General features: G+C 45.7%; 1 protein-coding gene across 1 annotated transcript in view; it reads right to left on the reverse strand.

Moving 5' to 3' along the window:
• PRKCB (protein kinase C beta) overlaps nt 1-25129 on the reverse strand; it is a 396523-nt gene that overhangs the window by 166514 nt on the left and 204880 nt on the right. Inside the window, exons 4-7 of the mRNA XM_027771796.1 lie at nt 16880-16991; nt 16385-16513; nt 12916-13127; nt 11193-11324 (exon numbers count right to left, since the gene is read on the reverse strand). Coding sequence (XP_027627597.1) covers nt 11193-11324; nt 12916-13127; nt 16385-16513; nt 16880-16991 — 585 coding nt within the window. The remainder of the gene's footprint in view (nt 1-11192; nt 11325-12915; nt 13128-16384; nt 16514-16879; nt 16992-25129) is intronic.

Here is a 25129-nt window from a genome sequence, read left to right on the forward strand (position 1 = left end):
CAAAAAAAAAAGTTTCAGGAAAAAAAAATCTATTCAATGACTGCAGTAAGATATATAGCCTCAACTAGGTGCTACTTTATAGGATGCGTAAAGTTAGACTTGAGTTCATGGAAATGTATATATCACCTGTGTTTGCTATGAAAATATTTAGATTAATTAAGGTCTTTAGTAAGTCAATAAAATGTGGAGGGAAAACAGTATAGAAAGCAAACATAGATACCAGAGACAGTGTGGGAGGAGAGTGGGAGATGGCTGAGGGTAAGAGATAGGGAATCAAGAATGGGGGGGGGTGAAGCAAAACATACAGAAAACAAGAAATGGAAGATTATTTGCTGACAATAACATGTTTGTTGATGTGCTTGATTGAGACAATATACAGTATACTCTGGATGGAAAATCTCATTTTGTATGCTGTAATGATGTACAGTGAATGCAAATAAATAAATTGAAAAAAAATAAAAAATAAAACAACACACACACACACACACACACACACAAAAGGAACCTTCTCCAACTGGAGTGTTGCTTGGAAGGAGTTCAAATCAGTGTGGATGGCAGGATACTTGGCTATATCATGTTTTAGGTGTATAAAGTTGTGGGTTAGGGATTCGATAGCAAATGGCTGAAGGGGTTGGGGAATTCAAAGATTCCAGGGTACCTAGTAAGTGGAAGCCTATGCTATAGAGATGACCAGAGGGATGGAACTAGTAGAGGCTTAATTAAATTAGTCAATATCCGCTTCAGCAATTCGATTTCTTGGCTTCCCTACCAATTCCAACATGTCCACCTGCTCTATTGCTCTTGCTCTGACCCTCTTGCCCCTCCAGACCTGGCATAAGGTCTGATTCCTACAATTAATCCCATAACCCAAGGCACTCATAGCATCTCTGACTCCCTAATGACGCTGGGGCCTTGCCGGGTCCTGCATCCCTGCTGCTAAGATGGGGAGTTGGCTCTGCCATGAAGACCTACTTCCTCCCCGCGCTCCCAGCACTTTGTCTGCAGGTTTGCTGGTGTAACCTGAACACCCTGTGGGCATCTTTTTATTTGTAAGTGAGAATGCTTTCTCAGGACACTGCTGTGAACTTGATTTTTATTCCTCTCTCATTCTCTCACCTCTGGATGCCCTCAATTCTATCAGCTCGAGCTGCCCCCAGAGCACCAGGGAGGCAGGACAGGGAATGGTTACGGCCATGAGTCCTGGAGTCACCCAGGGTTTGAGTCCTATCTGTGTCACTTGATAACTGTGACTCTGAATGACTTACTTAACTTCTCCAAGCTGCAGCCTCTTCAGCTGGATTTAAAAAAAGGGGGAGTGGGGTGGGATATGACTTCGAAGGTTTGAAGTGAGGATTGCATGTGATAGTCCACTTCAAGTACTGGTGTGTGCTTAGTAGTAAATGTTGGCTGAAGAGAATTGGCCCAGTGTCTTAAAGTGTCATGCTTAGAATCCAGGTCCCCTGCATACCTCAGTCATGCAGATACCACCTCTCAGGTCATTTGAGCAGTCTCAAATGCCTCCCTTCCTCATAAGAGATTTAGCTCAGGTATTGTAAGTTTTCCAGGATATAGAATACCATGCTTCTGTACAGAGAACAAGACAGAAATAAGCAAGAGCAAACGTGCATTGGGAATGGCTCCAACCAAGACTCTCTCTACCTGCCCATCACAGACAGGGCTCCAGGAAGCTGGACTTCTCTCCCAGGAAACCATATCCTGACATGACCACTTTGGGAGGAAATAAAAGCAGTCACTAAACAGGAAACTCCAAATTTGGCTAACAGAAAAATCATGTAGGAAAATGAGCAAGAGTTGGGTAAATGATGCCAGTCAGAATAATAGCAGATACCCTGTACGTGTACTACCCACGGAATTCTTTCAACAGCTTTCTGAAGTGGGTACTCTCACTATCCTCACTTTGTTCTCCTGGTTATCCAGGTACGCAGCACCTTCCAAGCAGAGATAACCCATCCCCTGGCTCTATAGCAGTGAGGTTTGGAGAGAAGACATTTTCCATCTGTCCATTTCTCACAATCTAGTAATTGAGCCCGACTCTTGGAAAGGTCTTAGCCAATTAATGTCTTTCTGCACAAAGACGGGTCTAATTGAGGAAGCATATAGTCTTCAGCCTCACAGTGCTGCTAACATTAGCTCGTACATTCCCAAAGGTGCAAAATGGGCTGGCAAGGAGAAGTGGGGGAAACGGAGTCCTATATAGCAAAGTCCTCATCAAATACAAAGCAGTGGGTCCTCAGCCTCACCCTCTCCTATATAGCAAAGTCCTCATCAAATACAAAGCATGGGTCCTCAGCCTCACCCTCCCCCCTTTTTTTTTGGAGAGGTTTTTGCTTTAGGGCGCGTGCACTCGCCAGACAGACAGAGAGAGACAGAGAGACAGAAAACGAGAAATCACCCCCCAGGGGGGGATGGCCACGCCGCAATCCCTTCTCCTCCATTCTTCTCTCGGGATCTTGGGCACGCACGCACACGCGCCCAGTGTGAGTTTTAAGCCACCGGGTCCAGGACACGAATCGCGGTCGACTACATGGGAGTCCAGCGACATAGCCATTATGCTAACTGCTGGTCCCACTCTCCCCTTTTATAAAATGGGGAAGAAGTCTCAGTAACAGCTAATGCTGTCAGGTGAATTAGGAAAGGGAAATACTTATATCGTTCATAACAAGACAGGTGCATAGAAAGGGTTTTGGGGAAGATCTCTTCCACGGATATCACATGCTATGGTCACTCCTCTGATGTCTTTAGAGACGGATAGATGGGCTTCAAGGGCATAATTAGCTGGAACTAAGTACTTTTAAGTTCAAGTCCCAGCTCCACCTTTTCCTGGCTGTGTGAGCAAGTGACTTAATCTCTCTGTGTCTCAGTTTCCCATCTGTAAAATGGAGATAAAAATTAGTAACTATCCCATAGAGTTGATAGGATTACCTGAGATGAGTGGGGAAGTGCTTAGCCCAGGGCCTGAGCTGTGCTATCATCAAGTGTTTTCTTCGTTTTTTGTTTTTTGGGGTTTTTTTTTGGAAGTAGCAGAGTAGGACGATCCAAACCAGATTGAAAGACTGCTCAAGAGCTAGACACACCTCTCACACAAGCTGTTCTGCCCCGTGGTGCCCAACGGTGAGCACCCGGTTAGTAAGAGCTACCAGGGTTCCTCTCTTGCCTCACCCTTGGTCTTGTACCCTTCCTGCCACCTCCAGGGAGCCCCCTGGTCTCCCGCCCACTACTCACTCCTGTAACTAAATGCCAGTCACTAGAAAGATGCTGACCCCACAACACTGAAACAACAGACAGAAGATGAGCAGGTCTTCTCCAAGACCTTCATGTTAAACTGCTCTGGACTCAGGCCTGAAAACCACTGCTCGATAAGACCCTGGGAATCACCACCATTAAACCACCTGCTGCTTCTCTCTCCCTCACATACTGGGTGTTTCTTATGCTTGAATACTTTTCATAGCCTTAAATCAAATCTTCCCAGCATCTTCCCGGATGTGCTAGGACCTGCCAGATAGGGGCCATATGATGACATGGCAGTAAAACACAATGTTCTGTGAGACTGACCCGTGTGGGAGGGTTCTAGGTTCATGTCCAAAGGCCTCCCTGAGTACGCCAGGCACATATGTGCCCACGATCTGGGGCTGGCATAGGTTGGGAGTGGAGCACAGCATCACGGCCCTGTTGAGGGGTGCCTGCCCCGTCTCTCTCACTCATGGAAGAAATAAATGATTAAACCTAAAAAAAAAAAAAAATTTAGAATCTGACAGATGGATCCTGGGTGCAAATCTTGCCTCCTCCACATGCTCCCTTGCTGACAGAGGCAGGTGCTAAGCTTCTTGAAGATTCAGTTCCCCTTTTATAAAATGAGGAAGATAAAATGACCATCCTCATATGGTGGTTGGAGGGCCTAAATACATTGACCTGGGTTCTATCTCTTCAAATACTGCTGGGATCTGAATTCTCCTGCACTGAGAAAGAAACCAAATCCATCTCAGTGCTCACAAAATCTGCCTCACCTCCCTTGCCCACCCTATAGCCTCCTCTCCGCCTTCCCCATCACTGAGCTCTGGCCACACTCACTCTGTCAGTTTCTATAACGCACAAGCCCACCTCGCTCTTCCCTCTGAGCCGTTGTGTCTGCTGTTCCCTCTGCCCGGCATGCCCATCCCTGGAACTGTCAGCAAGGCAGCTCCCTTTGCTTATCATTCAGATCCCAACTAACTGCCACCGTCTCTGTTAATGACACACAAACCACTGGCCACCGTCTGCATATCACTCTACTTCATCTTATTTCCTTTGTAGCCTTTACTGTCCTCTAAAAGTACTTCGTTTGCTTCCTGTTTACCTCCACAGTGCTGGGTACACAGACGGCATCCAAAAAAAACTTGTTGAAGAAATAGAGGAGCGGGACCAGCAGTTAGTGTAATGGCTATGTCGCTGGACTCCCACATAGTCGACCGCGGTTCGCGTCCCGGACCCGGTGGCTTAAACTCACACCGGGCGCGTGTGCGTGCGTGCCCAAGATCCCAAGAGGAGAATGGAGGAGAAGGGATTGCGGCGTGGCCATGCCCCCTGGGAGGTGATTTCTCACTTTCTGTCTCTCTGTCTCTCTCTCTCTGTCTTTCTGGTGAGTGCACATGCCCTATAGCAAAAATCTCTCCAAAAAAAAAAAGGGGGGAAGGAAAAAGAAAAAAACGAAATGGAGGAGTCAAAACTCGAACAAATGTGTGCCCTCAAAGTCCATGCTCAGCCTCTGCAATCAGACACTCCCTGGCCCATAACTATTAGACTTGTAGGAAGTCAATGAGAACAGCAGACTGGAGACTAGCACTGGAGCTCGCCTTGAGGCGTGCTTTCTCCCCTGGGTATCAGGACAAAAGGCAAGCAGGGGTCCTTTTACTCAAAAGGCTCAAGTCAGGCTGCATGAGGCCCATGCCAACACAAGCTGCCAACAAAAGGGGATGCTGGCCCCCAGCAGCACTGACACCGAAGCTTCGCGCCTGATATGACCCTGTCACCAAGGTGGGGCTGGAGGCACACACCACCCCAGGCATACCCAACCTGTGATTCCCGCGCAGTGACGCCCGCCATCTAGTGGCCAAAATGCGTTCTTCCTGTTGCATTGTGATGGTCTACAGCAGGGTTGCTCAAATTCTAAAGTGCTTACGAGCCACCTGGGGACTTTCTTAAAAGGCAGAATGGGATTCCGCAGAACCTGTGATTCTGCATTGCTAACAAGCTCCCAGGTAATGTTGATGCAGCTGCTCCAGAGCCCACACCTACAGCAGCCAGGGCCTACGGTGGTTTCTGAAGTGTGAACCACCCTCAGCTGAAACTCTGAGGCTTGGGAAGCTACATGATAACGTTGCAAGATAACAGAGTATCTGAAGGTTATTAAGATCGAATAACTTAGACCTAGAGGAGGGGCAGGGCTGGTGGAGTTATTCAGTGTGGATCTGCCAGTCAAAAACAGAGAGGTAGAGGTAGTTCCCAAGACGTGAGAATTGCTTACGAACACGTGAGCAGCAGGCCTCAAGAAGGACCTAAATGGCACACACAACAAAGTGCACAGAACAGGTTCATCACAAGACAGATTACTAGGGCCAGCAGGTGGAATGGTGGTTGCGGTGCTGGGTCCCACATGACCAATCATGGTTCAAGTCCCAGACCTGGCGACTTGCTTGCTCACCTCTCACTCTCTCTTTCTCTGTGTCTCTCTCAAATTAAAAGTAAATGAATAAATAAACATGATTCATCTTTTTTTATTATGGGACAGATTGATTATACACAAGATGAGTAATAGCGACAATTTAAAAAACTCAAAAATACCCATACAGACCCTGGGCCCCACTTTGCTGATAATCACCCAATCATCCTCCTCAAAGCAACATCCTATCACCGGCATTATCCACTCCATTTTTACTGCTATCTTTATTGGAACTGTTTATTTATATTTGTTTTTTTTTCTACTGAGAGATTTTGTTTTTATTTAATTCTGCAAAATTTACGAAAGTAGTAAATGTTTATGGCAACCAGGAAAACACTTACTAAGAGAGAAAAAGACAGGATACCAGTCCCCCTCTCAGCCCCAGCCGCTCTCCACTCCCAGTCCTTCTGGGATTCCAATGTTTACAACCTGGTTCGTATCTTTCCACACCTTTCTCCCTAGCCTTACAAAAATATACAAACATAACTTCACACATAGAAAGTGTCTGTGGCTGTTGCTATTGCTCCAAAATGAGATCATACTGAATATATTTTTATGCAACCTAATCTCCTCACTTAACAGTATACCATAAATATTCTTTCAGGTCAGGGGTTGGCAAACATTTTCAGCAATGACCAGAAAGTAGATATTTTTGGTTTTGCAGACCCTACGAGCTCTGTTGCAACTACTTAGTGGACTCCACCACCATCCCACAGAAGCAGCCATAGATAATACACGAATGAATGGGTGTGGCCGTGTGCCAGTAAAGCTTTATAAACACAGACCGTGAGCCAGATTTGGCTCGGAGGCCAAAGTTTATGAACCCCTACTCTCAAAAAATAGCTTTTGCTCTAACCCACTGGTGTTTTATCTTATTTTTAATTATTTAGAATTCTTCTTACTTAAATTTTGTAAGTAATAAAAGGTGAAGTATGATATACATATAGAAAAGCATACAAGTCATAATTGTACAGTTTGAATCGTCACACAGTCAATTCACCTAGATCAGAACCCTCACATGCACCTTCGAATTCACTGTTTTAAACAACTGTGCATAACCTGTAAAATGCATATACCCTGGGGCCAGCAAGTGGCGTAGTCGTCAAGGTGCTAGACTCCCATGTGGTCAACCATGGTTCAAGTTCTGGACCTGAAAGCTTGAAACTCATGCCAGGCACATGTGCATGAATGCCCCAAATCCCAAGAGGCAAATAGAGGAGAAGGAATTGTGGTGTGGCCATCCCTCATGGGGGGTGATTTCTCACTTCTATCTCTGTCTCTTTGGTGAGTGCATGCACCCTATAGTTTTAAAAAAAAAAAATCTACCCTAATTAGGCTGATTCTGATTTTTGCCACTGCAAACAAAGCATCAAGAAACATGCTTATTCTGTGCTTCATTTCTTGGCATGCTGGCATTTTTTTTTTCAAGTGGATAGGTTCCCTAAAGGGGAACTTGAAAGTCAAAATGTTCACACACATGCATATTTTAATAGATACTGCTGAACAAAAAATCCCCAAAGGCAGTAACAAGTCAGAATCCTGCAGGTCCCAGCGACACTTCCTTCACACAACTCGGGCATTTAGGAGCAAGCTGTGGGCCCAGCACATGTGGAGTACTGGGGGCCTTAGACAAGGACCTGGCCTTGATAGTTCTCATGAGACTTCGGTGTTCAAGGAGAAAGAGAAGGAACACTGAGTAAAGAGACATGAGTTTCTCTCCATCTCCTCAAGCCCAATCCCCAGACTTCAATGTCTGGAACAGCCACCTACAACTTCACAAGCCAAGAGACTCAAAGGAAGAGTGAGGAAGGAGACCCTGCCCCGGCTTCGTGGGGTGTACAGATGATTATCTGGAACACACTGAGGAACATAGTCATGTCCCGTAGCTGAAGACACGGCTTAATTCGACTTCTTCATGACGACAATACTGAAGAAAAGTGAATACCACAAGGCATCTTGTTGAGTTTGCTTTAAAGAAATTTGCTCTCCACTAAGAACACAAAGAAGAGTTTTAACAAACCTAATTTACTGCATTACGCCTTCTTTTAAAAAAGAAAATGTAACAACTATTACGAATCATATAGTCAGTCCCAAGGACATCCTAAGTCCCAGGGCCATTGGGTCTGCCTGGGTATGTGGGGACACGCCTGTCTGCACACACAAGGACAGTGTTCATAGCTCTCATCCAATCCTCAGAGCCTATTGTGACATAACTTGAAGGGTGACAGGATCATTTGTCAAGCCAGCCATTATACAATTAAGCTGTGTGCATATCGCTGAGTGTGAATTTGACCTCAAAAGTAAACAAACGAATCGTAAATAAATCTTGAATTCTAGTTAAAGGTGCACATATTGCAGTGTTTACAGGGAACTGAATCGATGTCTATAATTTACTTTGAAATGTGTCAAAAAGAAGATGGAGTGATGAGGGGAATGGGTAAGTGATTAAGCAAGTGTAGTAAATATTAATGATAGCATTTAGGTAGCAAATAAATAAACATCCGTTTTAAATTCTTTTGATTGTGCTGTATGTTGAATTTATATATATATATATAATAGGATACTGGGAAAGAATTACAAACCAATTATGTAAACGGGAGGGGAGAGCCACCAGAATTGAGTTCCATTCCTGCTCTGTTTGTGGCCTTAACAAAGAGAACCTGGGCCGCAGTGAGCCCTTGTGTTCTCTGCAGCACCTTCCATCAGAGACAACGACGGAGCGCTGTCGTTCTACAAATGGGGGCATCTCTAGAAAGAGCCGCTGGGGAGGAATGGATACGAAGGCAAAGACAGCCCTCTAGTGGTCACTGGCAGCGTAGTTTAGAATCATTTTCTAGCTCTGCAATGGATGTTTGTCTGGGTAATACAGTATTTTGAGATATTCATCTTTCAGGACTTTTTCTTGGTTATGTTTTATTTTCCCCCTCCTCTCTTCTATTTCCATTTTGAGTAGCTAGTCAGCTTAGGGGAAGTGTGTGGCGAGGCAAAAAGCCGAAATAGCCTTTGGTTCATTCTGTCTCTGTGTTCCAAATGCCTAAATCGTAGATGATTTAAAGAGGAGATCACACTGAAGAAAGGGAATTGTGGACACAGAGTGTCTTGGAAAAAACCTTGAAGAGTAATGGAAAAATTTTAACTGGACAGGAAAGAGATTCTCCACAGCTAATAAAAGAAAGAAAGATGAGAAACTGTTCCATGGGTCCCAGGGAACGAGCAAGACTCCGGGTCGTGACCTCCATCCAGGCAGAGCTTGTATTGATTGCTCCCTGTCATAGCCCAAGAGTCTAGAATCCCAGCAAACAGAAGAAACTCAATCTACATTGTTGAAGGAGTAAATTAACGAATGACAGGGAACACCGTGAATAAATACCGTAGGAACTGACATCTCAGAACATGAGGGAGAGGAGAGCCACAGTCAACAAGTCACGGTCACCATGTTAGTGAGTCATCCCCTTGTCATTGCTGGTCTCCGTAATGTATTCCCTCCACCAGGGACACAGCATCTGGCAAGAGTGTGGGTTACAGAGCCAGACTGTCTGGGCTAAAATCTGAGACCACCACTCACCACCTGGGACTTCTGGAGAGTTACCTAACTGACTCTTTGTCTGCTTCCTTACATTTAAAAATAGGGATGGGGCGAGAAGGTGGCATAGCTAAGGCACTGGATTCCCACATGGCCAACTGAGGTTTGAGTCCTAGACCTGGTGACTTGACAGTCATGCCAGGTGCATGTATGTATGGGTGCCCAAAATCCTAGGAGAAGGGTCTGCAGTGTGGCCATCCCTCCTGGGTGTGACTTCTCACTTCCCTCTCACTGTCTCTGGTGAGTGCATGCACTCTGTGGCAAATTAAAAAAAAAAATGGGGATAATAACACCTATGACAGAGGGTCTCTGTGAAGATTAATTCGTTGATCTATGTAAAACACCTGGCATCTAGTCAGTGCTCAATAAACAAAGCTAGTATTATTTTTTGCATTTACCCTGATAAGAAGCTTGCTCTATCTGGGTATCGCTAACACTTCCTACAGGCACAACTTAGCCATGACTTCCTTCCAGAAACCTCGGGTGCTCCTGTATGTTGCCATGGTGCCCTTACAGTATTTGCCACATTGCAATATAATTATCTATGTCTGTTCTCCCACTAGGAGAGCTTCCTGAGAGCAGAGACTAGATTCTATTCATCCTTGGATATAATCCAGTCCTCAGGCCATTCCTAGATGAACGACTGAGTGAGCAAATGAACACCTGAAGCCCATCTCACCTTCCCACCTATAACATGCCACCTTCCTCAGACTGTAAGTACCCAGCCATTCCAAACTACCCCACCTCAGGAATAGCACATATTCAGCACTGCACTGGTCTTCTGGTCTTGTCCCGCCATATTGGCTTTAGAAGAAGATACCCAAGTGGAATATCCAAGTGAAGGGCCCTTAAGCGTTTTCTTGTACTCTTCCCACTTGTTAGACTTCTCATGATGGCAAACACCTTCTCCACCTCACAACAGTTCTTTACAACAACTAAGCGGGTCTTCTATGAGCTTCCCACATTAATTTCTTTTTTCCCAAGAGTGCTTTGAAAACCTCTTTGGGATCTATTGTAGGTAGATGTGGCCTCAACTTTCCCCAAGAGTCTGTCAAGGATTTCAGTCTCTCTGATGCTCTTGTTTTGACGCGTGGATGTTAGATCTTGGGAAGGACTTAAGCACACAATACGGAGAGTAGCTAAGACTGTCTGGGAGATGTTTCTATCTGAGAAGGTTCTGCGACACAGTGTTCTCACCACAAATACTGTGTTTCTTCTTCTCAAAGGAGGAACATCAAACATTGTTGTAGGCTTTGTTTTTGTTTTATAACAGCCCCAACTTTTGGGAGGTAAGATCACAGATACGAAGATGAACAAGGCTGAACATCTGAAGATGGCCATAATGAAGATGGGGACGGGAGGTTGGTTCTTACACTGAGAGACAGTGAGTTGAAGGGAGCGAATGAGATATTGCTACATGCACAGAGACAGATGCATGAACTTCGGGACCTTTTTACTTCTGTGCTCTGGATTTGCATGGCCTGCTCTCACGATTCGTGAGGCATCATGATGTCATGGTTTCCCATGACTCCACAAGTCCCACTGCTCCATGCCTTTTCTGCATTGTCCAGGAAGGATAATCGTGGCACCAAAGGGCGCATCTCAGTCCCAGTAGTACTCTCTATTGACCTAGGACCCGGTACTTAACATGTTCTCTGTGGTCTACTCCCTGTAAGAATAATGACATGACAGCAGAAGGCACTGGTGCGGAGACCACACGTGAAAGCCTTGTAGCCTCCTCCAGAAGTATTCTCACTCATACAAAGACCCACAGGCTACACATTTAGTGGTGTTCACTTGCTGGGCTCTGGAGACAGATCGATAAACCACAGCAGACTCCATCCTGCCCTCGGGAAGCAAATGCCTTGTGGGAGATGCAGACACTACCCAAACCCGCTGACGCAAGTTCACATTCAGGATGTCATGAGCATCTTCAGTGGGGGAAGGACGTGTAAGGGGGATCACTGTCAGTCTCCCTGATGGTGAGAATGAGCTGAGCTCTGGAGGAAGAGAAGCAGCGAATGACTGGAAGAAGAGAAGATGGCAAAGACCCATTCCAGCAGACGGAAAGAGCACAAGGATGGCCTGTGGTGTGTGGCAGCCAGGAGAGAATCAAAAGACAGAAAGGGGAGGCTCAGTCAGTGGCATGGTGATTAAGGCAGCTGGGTGCCACACAGTGGACTGCAATCTGAGTCCTGGACCCAGTGGCTTGAAAAACACCACGGGTGCGTGTGCGTGAGTGCCCAAGATCCTGAGAGGAGAATGAAGAAAGGATTGGGGCATGGCTGTCCCCCCTGAGGAGTCTCTCTCTCTCTCTCTCTCCAGAGAGTACAAACTGAACTAAAAAATAAAAAGGCAAAACTAAAAAAAGGAAAAATGAAAGAAAAAGAGGAGACAGAGAATGAGAATTAGACCACCCCATTAGATTTAGTCTGTTCAAAGACAATGGAAAATCATTGATGGACAGTTTTTAAAGACAACTGGTCAGATTTCCATTCTTAATATATTTTTTAATTGCTAAAGGGCACGAGCACTTGCCAGAAAAAGAAAGAGACATCAGCCCCTCAATGGGGCATGACCATACCGTATTCTCCCTTCCTCCATTTCTCCATTTTCTCAGGAGTTGGGGTACACACACACACACACACACACACACACACACAGAGTTTTCCAAGTCTCCAGGGTTAGGATTTGAACCAATGGTGGCCATGCAGGACCTGGCTCCCTAAGCACAGGGTTAAACTGTTGTGCTAAAGCCAGTCCTCCATTCTGACTTTAACCTGGAAGAATCCTCTGAACAGATACACTACGTGGATTTCTGTTGACAAGGGTGCTAGGAAACTGTCCACCCCAGGAGATGCTGGGATTTTCCAGAGAGCATATGGCGCTCAGGGCAGACAACAGCTTCAGGCTGAACGTCTTAGCACGTCACATGCGCCTAGGGTCTGGATGGAGTTGGCGATTCAACCAGCACCACAAGGTACTTTTTAAAATTTATTTATTTATTTATTTTTTGCGGGGGGAGGGGGGGGATGACCACAAGGTACTTTTTAAAATTTATTTATTTTTGGGGGGGAGGGGGGTGGAGGTTTTTGCTATAAGGCGCATGCACTCACCAGAAAGGCAGAGAGATAGAAAGAGAGAAATCAACCCTCAGGAAGGATGGCCATGCTGCAATCCCTTCTCCTCCATTCTCCTCTCAGGATCTTGGGCACACACACACACACAGCGTGAGTGTAAGCCACTGGGTCCAGGATTTGAGCTGCAGTCGACTACATGGGAGTCCAGCAACCCAGCCATTATGCCAACTGCTGGTCCCAAGGCACTTCTTGCCTGGCGCTGCTGGAAGGGCCCTGTGCAACCTTCAGGTCTCTCTCCTCTTGATCTGCCTGGCCAGGGTCGAGGAGGAGGAGCCTCAAGTCTCAACCTAGGAGACTACAGGATACCCAGGTGTGCTGACGCTGTTGGGCCCTGCCCAGCTCCCCTCCCCACAGAATGCACGGAACCCTGTGGCTGCTGTGAGAATAGGCCGTTGATGGCTCAGAGTTGTCGCCACTTCAGGGACTCACCCTCAGCCACACAAAGGCCACCCAGCCCTGGTCACGCCACTTTCTACCTCTGTCCTCAGCAGCCGGCCTCGGGGACTGACGGTGTTAGTCTGCTCAGGCTGCGATAGCGAATGTTCAACACGGACGGGGTGGGTTACACGACAGGCAGGTATTTCTCCCAGTGCTGGAGGCTGAAAGTGAGACCAGGGAGCTGAACACTGGCTTCCTGGTGAGGGCTCTGTTCCCACCTGACAAAGGCTGCCTTTCCTCCACGTCCTTCCTGGCAACGAGGACAAATGTCAGCAGCACTACTTCCACCGGACGGACCGTACCAAAGTGCTATCGGAAGGCCGGTAGCTATTCAGTGAATGTGTCAGAGCCCTAAGCACACAGATATTCTGCCCTCAACTTAAAGGAGCCCAAATTTCTTCCCGTCTACTCCCCGTTACAGGTTGAATTATGTCCCCACAAAAGATATGTTCAAGTCCAGTACCTATAAATGTGACCATCTCTGGACAGGAGGTCTTTGCAAATGTAATCAAGTCACGATAAGGTTGTACTAGTTAGGGTGAGCCCTAATCCAGGGACTGGTGTCCTTATAAGAGGAAATTTGGGGGACCAGCAGATGGTGTCATGGTCATGGTGCTGGACTCCTACATAGTTGACCATGGTTTGAGTCCCAGATCCAATGGCTTAAAATTCACACTGGGCGCATGTGCGTGCATGCCCAAGATCCAGAGAGGAGAGTGGCGGAGAAGGGATTGCAGCGCAGCCATCCCTAATAGGGAGTGGTGGTGGTAGTGGGGGGCGATTTTCCACCTTCTTTCTCTCCTTTGCTCGTTGCTCTCTGGTAAGCACATATGCCCTATAACAAAAATCTCTCTGTTAAAAAAAGTACAGAAGGGGATCAGCAGTTAGTGTAATGGCTATGTCACTGGACTCCCACGTAGTCGACTGCGGTTCGCGTCCCGGACCCGGTGGCTTAAAACTCAAGCCGGGCGCGTGTGCATGCGTGCCCAAGATCCCGAGAGGAGAATAGATTGTGGCGTGACCATCCCCCCTGGGGGGTGATTTCTCGCTTTCTGTCTCTCTGTCTCTCTCTGTCTATCTGGCGAGTGCACGCACCCTATGGCAAAAACCTCTCAAAAAAATACAGAAGGAAATTTGGTCAGAGACACACAGGACGCTGTATGATGACAGAGGCAGAAATTGGAGCGGCACGCGAACAAGCCAAAGAACACAAAAGATCACCGTCAGCCAGGAAAGGCTAGGAGAGAGGAGCAGGACACACTCCCTTGGAGCCCTCCTGAAGGAACCAATCTTACCAGTACCTTGATTTCAGACTTCCAGCCCCCAGAACAGCCAGAGAACAAATGGCTGATATTTGAAACCCTCGGTGTGTGGCTCTTTTTCGTGACAGTCCTAGGGCACAAATGCACCCCTTTTCATGGGTGTATAGCGGGACAGCCTGAGAATCACTGGCCTGTGGTCAAGACTCTCAGAGACCAGAGCGTATCTGCGGTTAAGGGGGAAGGCTTTGACCTTGAACTTGACAAGAGGTCGTACCACATCAGAACAAAGGCTCCCCAACGAATGTCTGAATGTCCGTGAGGCCCAGAAGAGGTTCCCCAGCTAAATGACAAAGGAAACAAAGTGGTGGGAACCGGGGGAGGAGTACTAAACGAAACTAAACTAAGCTAAACTAAACTGGTATACAGTACCTAAGAATCCAACAGACCTTGGTGAGAAAGCGTGCGGCTCGCTAAGCCTGTTTCCTGATGGGCGGAATGATCGCTCACTTCGTTAGAGTTGTTGAGAAATGAACACAGTACTGCCTGAGAGTGCTCTGAACACTTCCCAATGACTGGCACGTGGAACAACTCGCTAAGTGTTACCTATTGGTCTATTATTATTACTAATGGGGTAAGCTCTTGGAAGTATGATGACTTCTCTAAGCCTCATTCATAAAATGAGTACAGTAGATACTTCATAGAGGACTGGCAGGGTTGGTTTTTTTTTTTTTCAATAACTTTTTGAACTTTATTTATTTATTTTAAGTTGATCAGAGAGGGACGGAGCGAGAGTGAGGGGGTGGGGAAGGATAGAGAGGGAAAATGAGAAACCAAACCGCCAGGCCCAGGATTCGAACCATATTCAGCCAGGTGGAAGTCCAGCACCCTTAACCACCTACCAGCACCTTGGTAGGGGTTCAAGCACTACATATCTAGTGCGTTCCCTAAATTGTTTACAACCATTTAACATTCTTGAGCCAGTGTAGTTTCTAGAGAGTGACACTAGAGGGCAGCAGAACTTTAGTTTTGCCGTTCCAGCACCAGCAGACCTAAGTCCATGGGGAACACGTGCTGTTCTTGAACCTGTGAAAGCAGGATTCCCCGCAGAGGCCCCCAAGCAACCCTCTGAAGGCAATCAACTGCCTGCCTTCCTCTCCGAGGAAAACGTAATGCAACAAAATGCATGTTTTCTAAAAACGCCCTGGGCTTCACAAACTTCAGTTTAAAAAGAGGAATTCCATTTTACAGGGGTATTTTTCAACTTCTACATGGTTATGTGGTTTAGATGAAGCCCTTTCCAGCACCTCAGAGCTACTGCACCATCTTGGGGCCTCAGAAACAGCCCAATATTTGCAAAATCAATCCATTACATGGTCAGTTTCTGAAGTCACCAATTCATAAGCCTTGTGTGTATTAATTAGTTCTGAAGTCTGTAGCCATTGTGTAACCTTTGAGAGAGCATTCCTCCCAAGTCCCAGTTTCACATGTGGCCAGTTCAGAACAGACTACCATGGCCTGGGCTGAGTGCTCACCAGTCCAGCACAGCGGACCACCTGTGTTCTTGAGCTTCACACGTCACAGCTGAGTCTGTCTTAAACAGATGGTACCTGAGTAAAAGATGCCACTATCTTCTCTTCCCCTCAACTCATTGCACCTCAGCTATATTTCTTATTACGGAATATTTCCGACATGCAAAAAGTATAAAGAATGATGGGACAAGAACCAGCATAGTCATTGCCAGGTTAAAAAGATACCCAGAAAGCCCAGGAGTGGGGGGTTCCCTGGATTGCACACCCATTCCACCTCCTCCTCTTTGAAACATAATATTCTTCCAAAAGTGGTGTTTGATCATTTTTCCCACTGGAAAAGCTTTGGACAGAACCAAGCTGCCTTTCTCTGCTGTTTGAATAAGAGAAAAAGAACTGCATGCTCCAAAATAAACTGAGAGAGTAAGAAAGGGAGAGGAAGGGAAGGGGAGAGTGAATCCTTGGAAGTCAGAAGCTCAGGAGAAGCACAGCTCAAGCCAGCCTGAGGTGCTGAGGCCACAGCTTCGAAGGAGTGCAGTGTCCGAGGACGTCCACTGAGTGAGGGCTGCCGTAATGGGGACGAAGGCAGTGTCACATCCACTCCCCACCCCTGTGGCTACCCATCCCTCCACCACCCCTCCCCACCTCAGACATACGAGATATGAGTCGAGCAAGATCAGGAACCAGCAGAGCCAGGGCAGGATTCCCAGGCCACCTACCGACAACGATGAGGACCTCCCTGTCGATGTGGGCCTGGATGTAGATGCGGCCGCGGCGCTCCGTGTGGTCTGTGCCACAGAGGCTGGGGACGTTCATCACGCAGCGCTTGTGGACGTTCATCATGCACGCTGCGAGGGCAGAGAGGGGGCGGTACGGGTTGGCTCAGGTGGGGGCTGCGAGCATCTGCCCCTCCCAGGCCAGCTGGGCCCTTCCCATGCCCGCCCCCCTCTTTGAGGCAGCAGAGACCTGTGAGTTTGGACAAGACCAAATTGCCCTGCCAGGGTCTCACCAGGAGAGCTTCCCCAGTTCTCTCCAGTCCCTGATAAACAAGGGCGTGTAAAATGGTCTGTCCCCACCAAAGGCCAAGGGTGGACCTCCTACCTCAGTAGGAGTCCCAGGCCACCGACTGACAACAGAAACTCTCCTGTCACTTCTGTTCGTGGGCAGAGGCCACAGGGAGAACGCATGCTCACTGCCACATTTCAGGTACTTACTGTCACATTTCATCCCCTGGTGGATGAGTCCGTACAGCAGCGACCCACAGTGGTCACAAAACGTGGGGCTGGAGTATGTGTGGATCTTAAACTTGTGTTTGCTCCGGGGATCCTAAGGCCAAGAGAAGCAAACGAGAGAAGTCAGCATCAGTGTGGCATGCCAAGGAGTCACGCCACATTGCGTGTCACTGGAGAACTCACCAGGAGACAGACTTGGGCCCCAGAGCTCAGCACACCTCATTAGGCCCATCACTGGGACCCGGTGCTCAGGCATGGTGCCATGTAAATGGTTATTGAGTGAATGAAGGACTAAGAGAGCCAGTGGTTCCCATTCCAGCTCCAGCACATACTCTGCCTCCAAGACCTTCCTCAGGGCCCACTCGGAAGCTTAACCTACTGGCTCCTGCCTGTAGCAAAGACTCCAGAGTTGACACAATACAGTGACAGATACATCACTTAAATGGGTCTCATTCTCCTCTGCTCCTCCCCTCGCTTTGTTCTCCAGGCAAGGTCTGGAGTGATCTAAAGCTCAAGTCTAAGCACAAAACTTAGAAGATATTCTCGCTTAGAAGTTATTTGCCAGTTCTTCTTTGCCAACAAAATAAGGTTCAAAGCCCAATGGATATTCTATAAGATGTTGCAAAGATGGTTAGTTTTCCACCAATGTCCTTCTTCCCTTAAACGATAAAACCCTTGAGTTTTAGCCAAGAGCATGGTCATCCAACTAAAGACTACATTTCCCAGCCTTCCTTGCAGCTTAACATGACCATGTGACCAAGTTCTGGCCAAAGTGGTACATGCTCTAAAATATGTGTGAGCCTCACTGTTCTCTTCTCTCCTTCCCATTGGCTGAAAGATGGTGAGAACTGGAAGTGATCACCTTGGGCCCAAACTTGGAGTTCTGTGCAAATGTCAAGCCATCTTATTGCCTTGAACTGACACCTGAGAGAAAATTTAACTTATCCTTTTTAAGTCAGTATTTTTATTTTTGTCCCAAAGTATATTTCTTCCATGAGACAGAGAGATGGGAGATCTCCCACAGAGTCTTAATGCCATAATCCACCCTCCAGTTCCAATCAGCTCAAACCATAGGGGTGCACGAGGAGGCCCCAGAACATGAACCCAGTCATGAGCTAAACAAATGGTTATCAAGCCAGCAAGTGGTGTGGTGGTCAAGGCTGCTGGATCTCACATGGCTGACCACATGTATAAAGTCCTTGATCTGAGAATGAAAACACTGGGGACATGTGCATGCATGCCCAAAATCCTGAAAGGAGAGAGAGGTGGTGAAGGGATTGCAGTGTGACTCTGTCCCATGGGGGATTTTTTGTTTGTTTTCCTCTTTCTTTCTCCCCAATGAGTGCACATGCCCCATGGCAAATTTTTTTTAATGGTTATCATTTTGAGCCACTGTGTTATAAAGCTGAAGAACTGTTATGCAGTAAAGGGTAACATTCACCCAGGACTTGGGAGAATGTGCTGCAGACTCAGACCTCAAACCGTGAGAGAGCTGCCCCTCATGCTATGGGTCCAGTTGCAATATGGATTCTGCTGCCCGCCTGACATCTATTAATACATCATGGTACTCTGAGGGCTGTTTCTTAGCATGGCTTACATGTTTCCCTAACTAATCAACACACTCTTTATAACCTGGCAGTGTAGTGCAGTAGTTAAAGGTACAGACTCTGGAGCATGACCTGCCTAGGTTCTTCCTAGTCATATGACTTTGGGCAAGGCTTTTTATCTGTTTGAGCTTCTGTTTCCTTGTCTATAAATAGAAATACAGATAGTGCAAAGACTATTCTTATAAGGCGGGTGAGAATCATCCTGTGTAGAAGAAATCTTAGAACCACCTAGCCCAGAGTAAGCAGGGGCAGATATTTGCATTGATCACTTCTCTAGAGTGATCCCTGGCTGTGTATCTACACACACACTGTATTCTCAATACCAGATCTCATTTCCACTCCCAGACAAGTCTCACTCTCCAGAACCCTCTGGCTCTGCATGTTGTCTTCTTAGTCAGAAAAACACTTGCACATCCATGTTTATTGAAGCATTAGTCACAATTGCTAAGGCACGGAATCAACCCAAATGTCCAAGTGCAGACGAATGGATTGAAAAAATGTGGCACATATATGCTATGGAATACTACTCAGTCATAAAATAATAGGACCCTGAAAACTGATACAATGTGCACGAATATGGAAGATTTAATGCTGAGTGAAGCGAGTCAGACTATGAAAGAGAGGCATGGTATGTCCCCATTTAATATATACCAAATGTCTGCACTCTATGACAGAAACTGAAAGGTTGGAAAGTATAAAAGCAAGGAGAGCAACTGTGGATACTGGAGACAGTGTGGGAGGGGACATGCAATGAGAGGGAGTGAAGGAGATAATTGGGAGGTAAAAAAGCAAAACATTTAATGAACACAAAAATTGAAAGTTATCTGTTGATGATAATGTACTGTCTAACTGGACTAATATACAATGCACTCATGAGGGGAATTTTTAAAATTAATTAGTTCATTAATTAAACAAATGCATGAGCCAAAAAAAGGGGGGGGGGAGGTATTCTTTCCTCACTGCTCTTACTAATCTTATTCCTTCTTCTCTTTCTCACTCTAGTCTGAAAGTGGCTTTCTCTGTGAAATAGTACATTGTCAAAGTCAGTAACAGGAGCCTTCAGTACTAACCTACAGCTGATTTAACACCTAAGACTTTGCTCTAAGCACTCTCTCTTTCCTCATTTGTCCATTCATTCATATGCATTTATTAATGCAGGTGTCTTCTTGGAACTTAAATCCCAGTACTAACAAAGTCAGAGAATGAACAAGTTGGCAAATAAATAGACACAATAACTGGATATTATTTTATGTGCTTTAAAGTGATGAATGTTTCTTTCCAGGAAACTGGTACTTTCATATTTTTTAAATAATCCTGAAACTGCAAGAATTACTACAATCGAAATATTAAAACTGACGATACCAAGAGTTGGTGAAGAAAGAACACAACTGTAATTTTTATTTAATGCTTAGGTGGAGCAAGGGAGGGGGATGCAATATGTGAAAAATAATGAATTATTTAAAAAATAACAGTTTGGCAGTGTCTGACCCAGGAATCACACTCAGGTGAAATGAAAACATGTCCATACAACAACCTACATGTGAAAGCTTATCACCTATAATAGCCCAAACCTAGAAATAACAAAAATATCTGTCAACGGCAAATGGACAAAGTGTGGCACATTTGAAGCAGTAAGAAGAAACCAGAGGCCAGACTGTAGCACAGCATAGGTCCTGATTTTCCAGGGAACTGAGAGAAAGAAACAAAGATAAAAGTCGCATGGCCCCAGGGATGGAGCTCCCTGTTCCAGTCCCTGGGGGACCTGGCATGCTGCCCTCCACTTCCATCTGCCTCCTGTGCCCTCTAAAAGTTCTCTGTGCTCAGCCAGCCCAAGTAGGCATGTTACCTGCAAGCAGCAGCCAGAGCCAAGATACTTACCATCCCTTTGGCTCAGGCACTGCCCACCCACCAATCAGAACTGACAGCAGGGCAGAGCTGCCCTGGGAGTTAACTCGTTAACTGCAGGTCAGGGAGAGGAAGGATGGGAAAGAGCTGGTGGAGGCAGCTGGTGGTAGAAGGTGGAAGGAGGAGGACCAGGGTGCTCAGTGGCTATTTACCAATTGACTTGAAAGTATTTCAATATTTTCACAACTGGTTACAACAGTGCCAATGCATAAAGGCTAAACATCAGTTCCCTTAACCATAGAGCTATGGTTATTGACCTCAGGGTTCCATGTAGCCTCCAAGTCATTCTTCTCCTCGGTCTGATTCTGATGCCATTCGAGATGAGCTTCCATCTCTGCCCCAGTTTCTGGCGCACCTCCTCCCATGCCATTTTAGATCAGATCCCCCTCATCCTAGGCCACGTTGGCTGAACCCCTCCAGGCCACCTGGGGCCTGCCCCATCTCCTGCCTGCGTCCTCCTTCATACTCAGAAGTCACCATCTGGAGCTCTTGAGCTTTATGAAGGCTACAAACAAGCTATACTTGGCCCTTGTATTGCTTTTTAAAAATCTGAATCAGTTGACTATATCTAAGGTCATGAAATGTCAGATTAAAAGTGTACATTTCTGGGGCCAGCAGGTGGCGTAATGGCTATGTCACTGGACTTCCATGTAGTTGACCGCAGTTTGAGTACCAGACCCGGTGGCTTAAACTCATGCCAGGCACGTTTGCATGCATGCCCAAGATCCCAAGAGGAGAATGGAGGAGAAGGGATTGCGGCATGGCCATCCCCCCACATATACATATATATATACATATATATATATATATATATATATATATATATATATATATAAAAGTATACATTTCTTGCCTCTTCAGAAAAATCTCAAATTGAGACAATACTGGACACACATTTCTGCAGGCTAAGCAAGGGTTGTGCCTTTAGATAAAAGATAAATTTTCCGGTTCTCCGTAGTCCCCACCATTCCCTGCTGTCTATACCATGCCTGCTTCCCTCTTTTCTCTTCCCCACTGGTCCCTGCAGGCATTCAGGTATGTGACCTCTGCCAGCGCCCTATCCTCTTTTCAACAGTCCTTTGGCTGGAATCCAACCATGTGGAACACATCCCTCGAAGTCCCTAATGAGTTCATCTGGCTCAGTGTCAAATGCCTTCAGAAATAAACTAGAAACGACTGCATCCCTACCCCCACATCACCCTTGACAGCCAGTGTTTCCAGTCACCCTCCCAGCACTAGCAGGCAGGTTTCCACAAGATCCTGGCAGGACCTCTCTCCCCGCTGTTTCACGATGTTGAGACTCCATCTCTACTCACTTAGACTAGGCAACTTAGGATTTCCTCGTTTCTTTTCATTTCTGATCCTGATTCAACAAATTGCTGAACAACAACAAAATCATCAACGACTGGGACATTTACTACCACCGTGACGTGGGCACATACAATCTGCCAAACGTCAAGTATTCTGCAGCACATCATTACATTCTCGTAATAGCTCCATGAGGAAAGAGTTACGATCGTCCTGGTATTGCAGAGGAGCAGACTGAGGCTTGGATAAATAGCTTGTCCAAGGTCAAAAGCAGGAGAGTCAGACAGCCAGGATTAAAATCCCAATTTGCCAGACTCAGAGGTGTGACTGGCTGAGCAGGATCCCTGAGTGTCACCCGGCTGCCTCTCTGCTCCTTGTTCATCCTAGAAGGTCTCCCACCTCACAGGGGGTTACAGACGATGAACCTCTGTCTCACACAGCAGCCCCAGCCAGCGACAGACCACTCAGGACCCACTACCCTACCTCAAAACTAGAGTTTTTGCAATGAACATGAGCCCCCCACACCAGAGGACAGGCAGATCCCAGTTCAGCATCTTCGGCTCATCACCTGACTCCAGATTCAGGCAGTGAAGGAGGAAGGAAGCACAGGTCAGAGACCAAAAAAAAAAAAAATCTTTAAACCTCTAAGTCAAAACCTAAAATAGCCTCTCTCAGTCTGAAATGGCTATGTGGCTTTGTTCACCTGGGGGGTTGAAATCTGGCTCAGCCGAAGCAAAGCTACAGGAATAAGAGAGCTGAAGTGAGGCACAAAGGCAAAGAAAGTGGACCACGAAGCAGACTGCAACAGCGTCAGCTGGGGGAAGAAGTCAAAGCAAACTGCAAATTTAGACAGTCATCCCTGGACGCTTACAGGCCACACAAGCCCCCAGAGGCACAATTTCCAGAGGGGAAGGGGGTGAGGCTAAAATGAAGACTCCAGTTGGAAATACCTCCAAACAGAAGGAAATGAACAAGCACAGGCTCTGGAGTTAGCAGTGTGACCCCAGGCAAAGACTTAACCTTTCTGAGTCTTTGGCTCTTCATCTGTAAAATAGGGATACCAATACTCACTTCATAGCTTGGTTGCAATAACAAAGCTCCCAGAACAGTACCCTGCACATGACAAATACGAGCTCTCAATTTCATGATCCAAAGAGAAAAATTAATCATGGTGACACTTCCAGTCCTCAGTCACGAGACTTCACAATGTTGCATATCTAACACTCACCTGTAACATTTTTTCCATAGCACTTGTAACTCAGCATGCCATTTTTACTTACACTTGCTTTTTTATTATTTTTTTAAGTATTATTCATACATTCAACCGCTATACATCATTTAGATTGTGAAGAGACTTTACCCAGCATGATATACCCCTCAGTCCAGCTCAGTTGAAACTATTATACACATCCTTGTCAACAGATAATAAACCTTATCTGTGTCCCACAAGTGTCTTACCTCTCCATTTCCCCCCCACAAATTTCCTTTCCTATGCTTTTCCCCTCCCACACTCTCTTTCCACTTTGTCTCTAGTGTCCATTACAATTTTTAATGCTTTTATGTTCTCCAGTCTTTCAGTCTCTACCACAGAGTGTGGACAGTCAGTAAATGTTAAGTGGAGACATACAGTGTCTCTCTTTCATAGCCCAACTTCCTTCACTCAGCAACAAATCTTCCATATTCATCTACTTTCTATCAAATTCCAGGGTCTCGTTGTTATGGCTGAATAATATTCCATGGAGTATATGTACCATGCTTTTTCAATCCATTCATCTAGTTGTGGACATTTGGGTTGGTTCCATGTCTTAGCAATCGTGAATAAGGCTGCAATAAATATAGTTGTGCAAGCGCTTTTCCAACTGAGCATTTTCCTGTCCTTTGGATAGATACCCAGGAGTGGAATTGCTGGATCATATGGTAGTTCTATTTGAAGGTCTTTGAGGAACTTCCATATTGTTCTCCACAGTGGCTGGGCCAATTTACATTCCCACCAACAGTGTAGAAGCTTACACTTGTTTTTAAAATGAAACTCTTTATAAGCATGAACTAGTGTGATTCAAATGCCAAGTATGGTTTATTCTTTTCTTTTCTTTTTTCGGAAAGGATTTTGCTATAGGGCACGTGTGCCTGCCAGAAAGAGATAGAGAGACAGAAAGTGAGAAATCACCCCCTGGGGGGATGGCCATGCCACAATCCCTTCTCCTCCCTTCTCCTCTCAGGATCTTGGGAACACACGCACACATGCCTGGCATGAGTTTAAGCCACCGATTCTGGGACTTGAACCACGGTCGACTACATGGGAGTCCAGCGACACAGCCATTACACCAACTGCTGGTCCCCCAAGTATGGTTTTTCTAATCAGCTTAAAATGAAATGATAATTCTTTTTTTTTTTTTTTTCCTTTAGGGTATGTGTGCTTGCTGCAGACAGAGAGAGACAAAAAAAAAAAAAAAAGTAAAAAATCAGCCACTAGGGAAGAATGGCCATGCCACAATCCCTTCCTCTCCATTCTCCATTGGGCACACACACATACATACTCAGTGTGTTTTTCAAACCACTGGGTCTGGGACTCTAACAGAGCAGCCCTAGCCATGTAGAACCCGGCCACTTTAACCTCCATGCCACCTGCTAGTCCAGAAAGAGTTGACTCTTAAAACGAAATTTTTATAATATTCATTTCAACCATCTTGGTTGAGAAACTGGAGAAACAGATACATATGTACAATCCTGGTGGGTGGGTCAATTGATGTTTCCTTCTGGGGACAATTTGGCACTATCAAAATGTCAAATATTTTAGAAAATTACAAATGCTCTTCCCCTTTGACCCAAACATCTTACTTCTGAGAATTTATCTTGGAGATAAACCTGCATACACAGGAAATAACATATGTACATGGTTATTCATGAAGTACTACTTATAATAGCAAAAGATGTTATTTTTTATAAACATATAATGGTTGTATGTATTTGTGGGGTAAAATGTGCTTTTCAGTACATAAATACAATGTAGAATGATTAAACCAGGGTAATTAGTATATCCATGATCTCAATTTATCATGATGTTAGGAACACAAAATAATCTTTTTGAGTTACTCTGAGACATACAGTAAATTATTGTTAACCGTATTCACCTTACTATGTTTTATAAAACACTAGAAATTGTTCCTCTTATCTATCTGTAATTGTGTTTCTGTTCATCTACATCACCCTCACCTCCAACCTTTCCAGAATCCAGTAGACATTTTTTCACTGTCTCCTTCTAGAAAGTCTTTTTTGTTTCCAGTTTTTACATATGGGTGAAAAGGTATTTATCTTTTTGTGCATGGCTTATTTCACTTAACATAATGGTCTCCCATTTCACTCAAATGACAGCATTCCACTTATTTTAATGGAGAAAACGTATATATATATA

This window comes from Tupaia chinensis, unplaced genomic scaffold (genome assembly GCF_000334495.1).
Source record: "Tupaia chinensis unplaced genomic scaffold, TupChi_1.0 Scaffold000231_2, whole genome shotgun sequence".
Classification (NCBI taxonomy): Eukaryota; Metazoa; Chordata; class Mammalia; order Scandentia; family Tupaiidae; genus Tupaia; species Tupaia belangeri.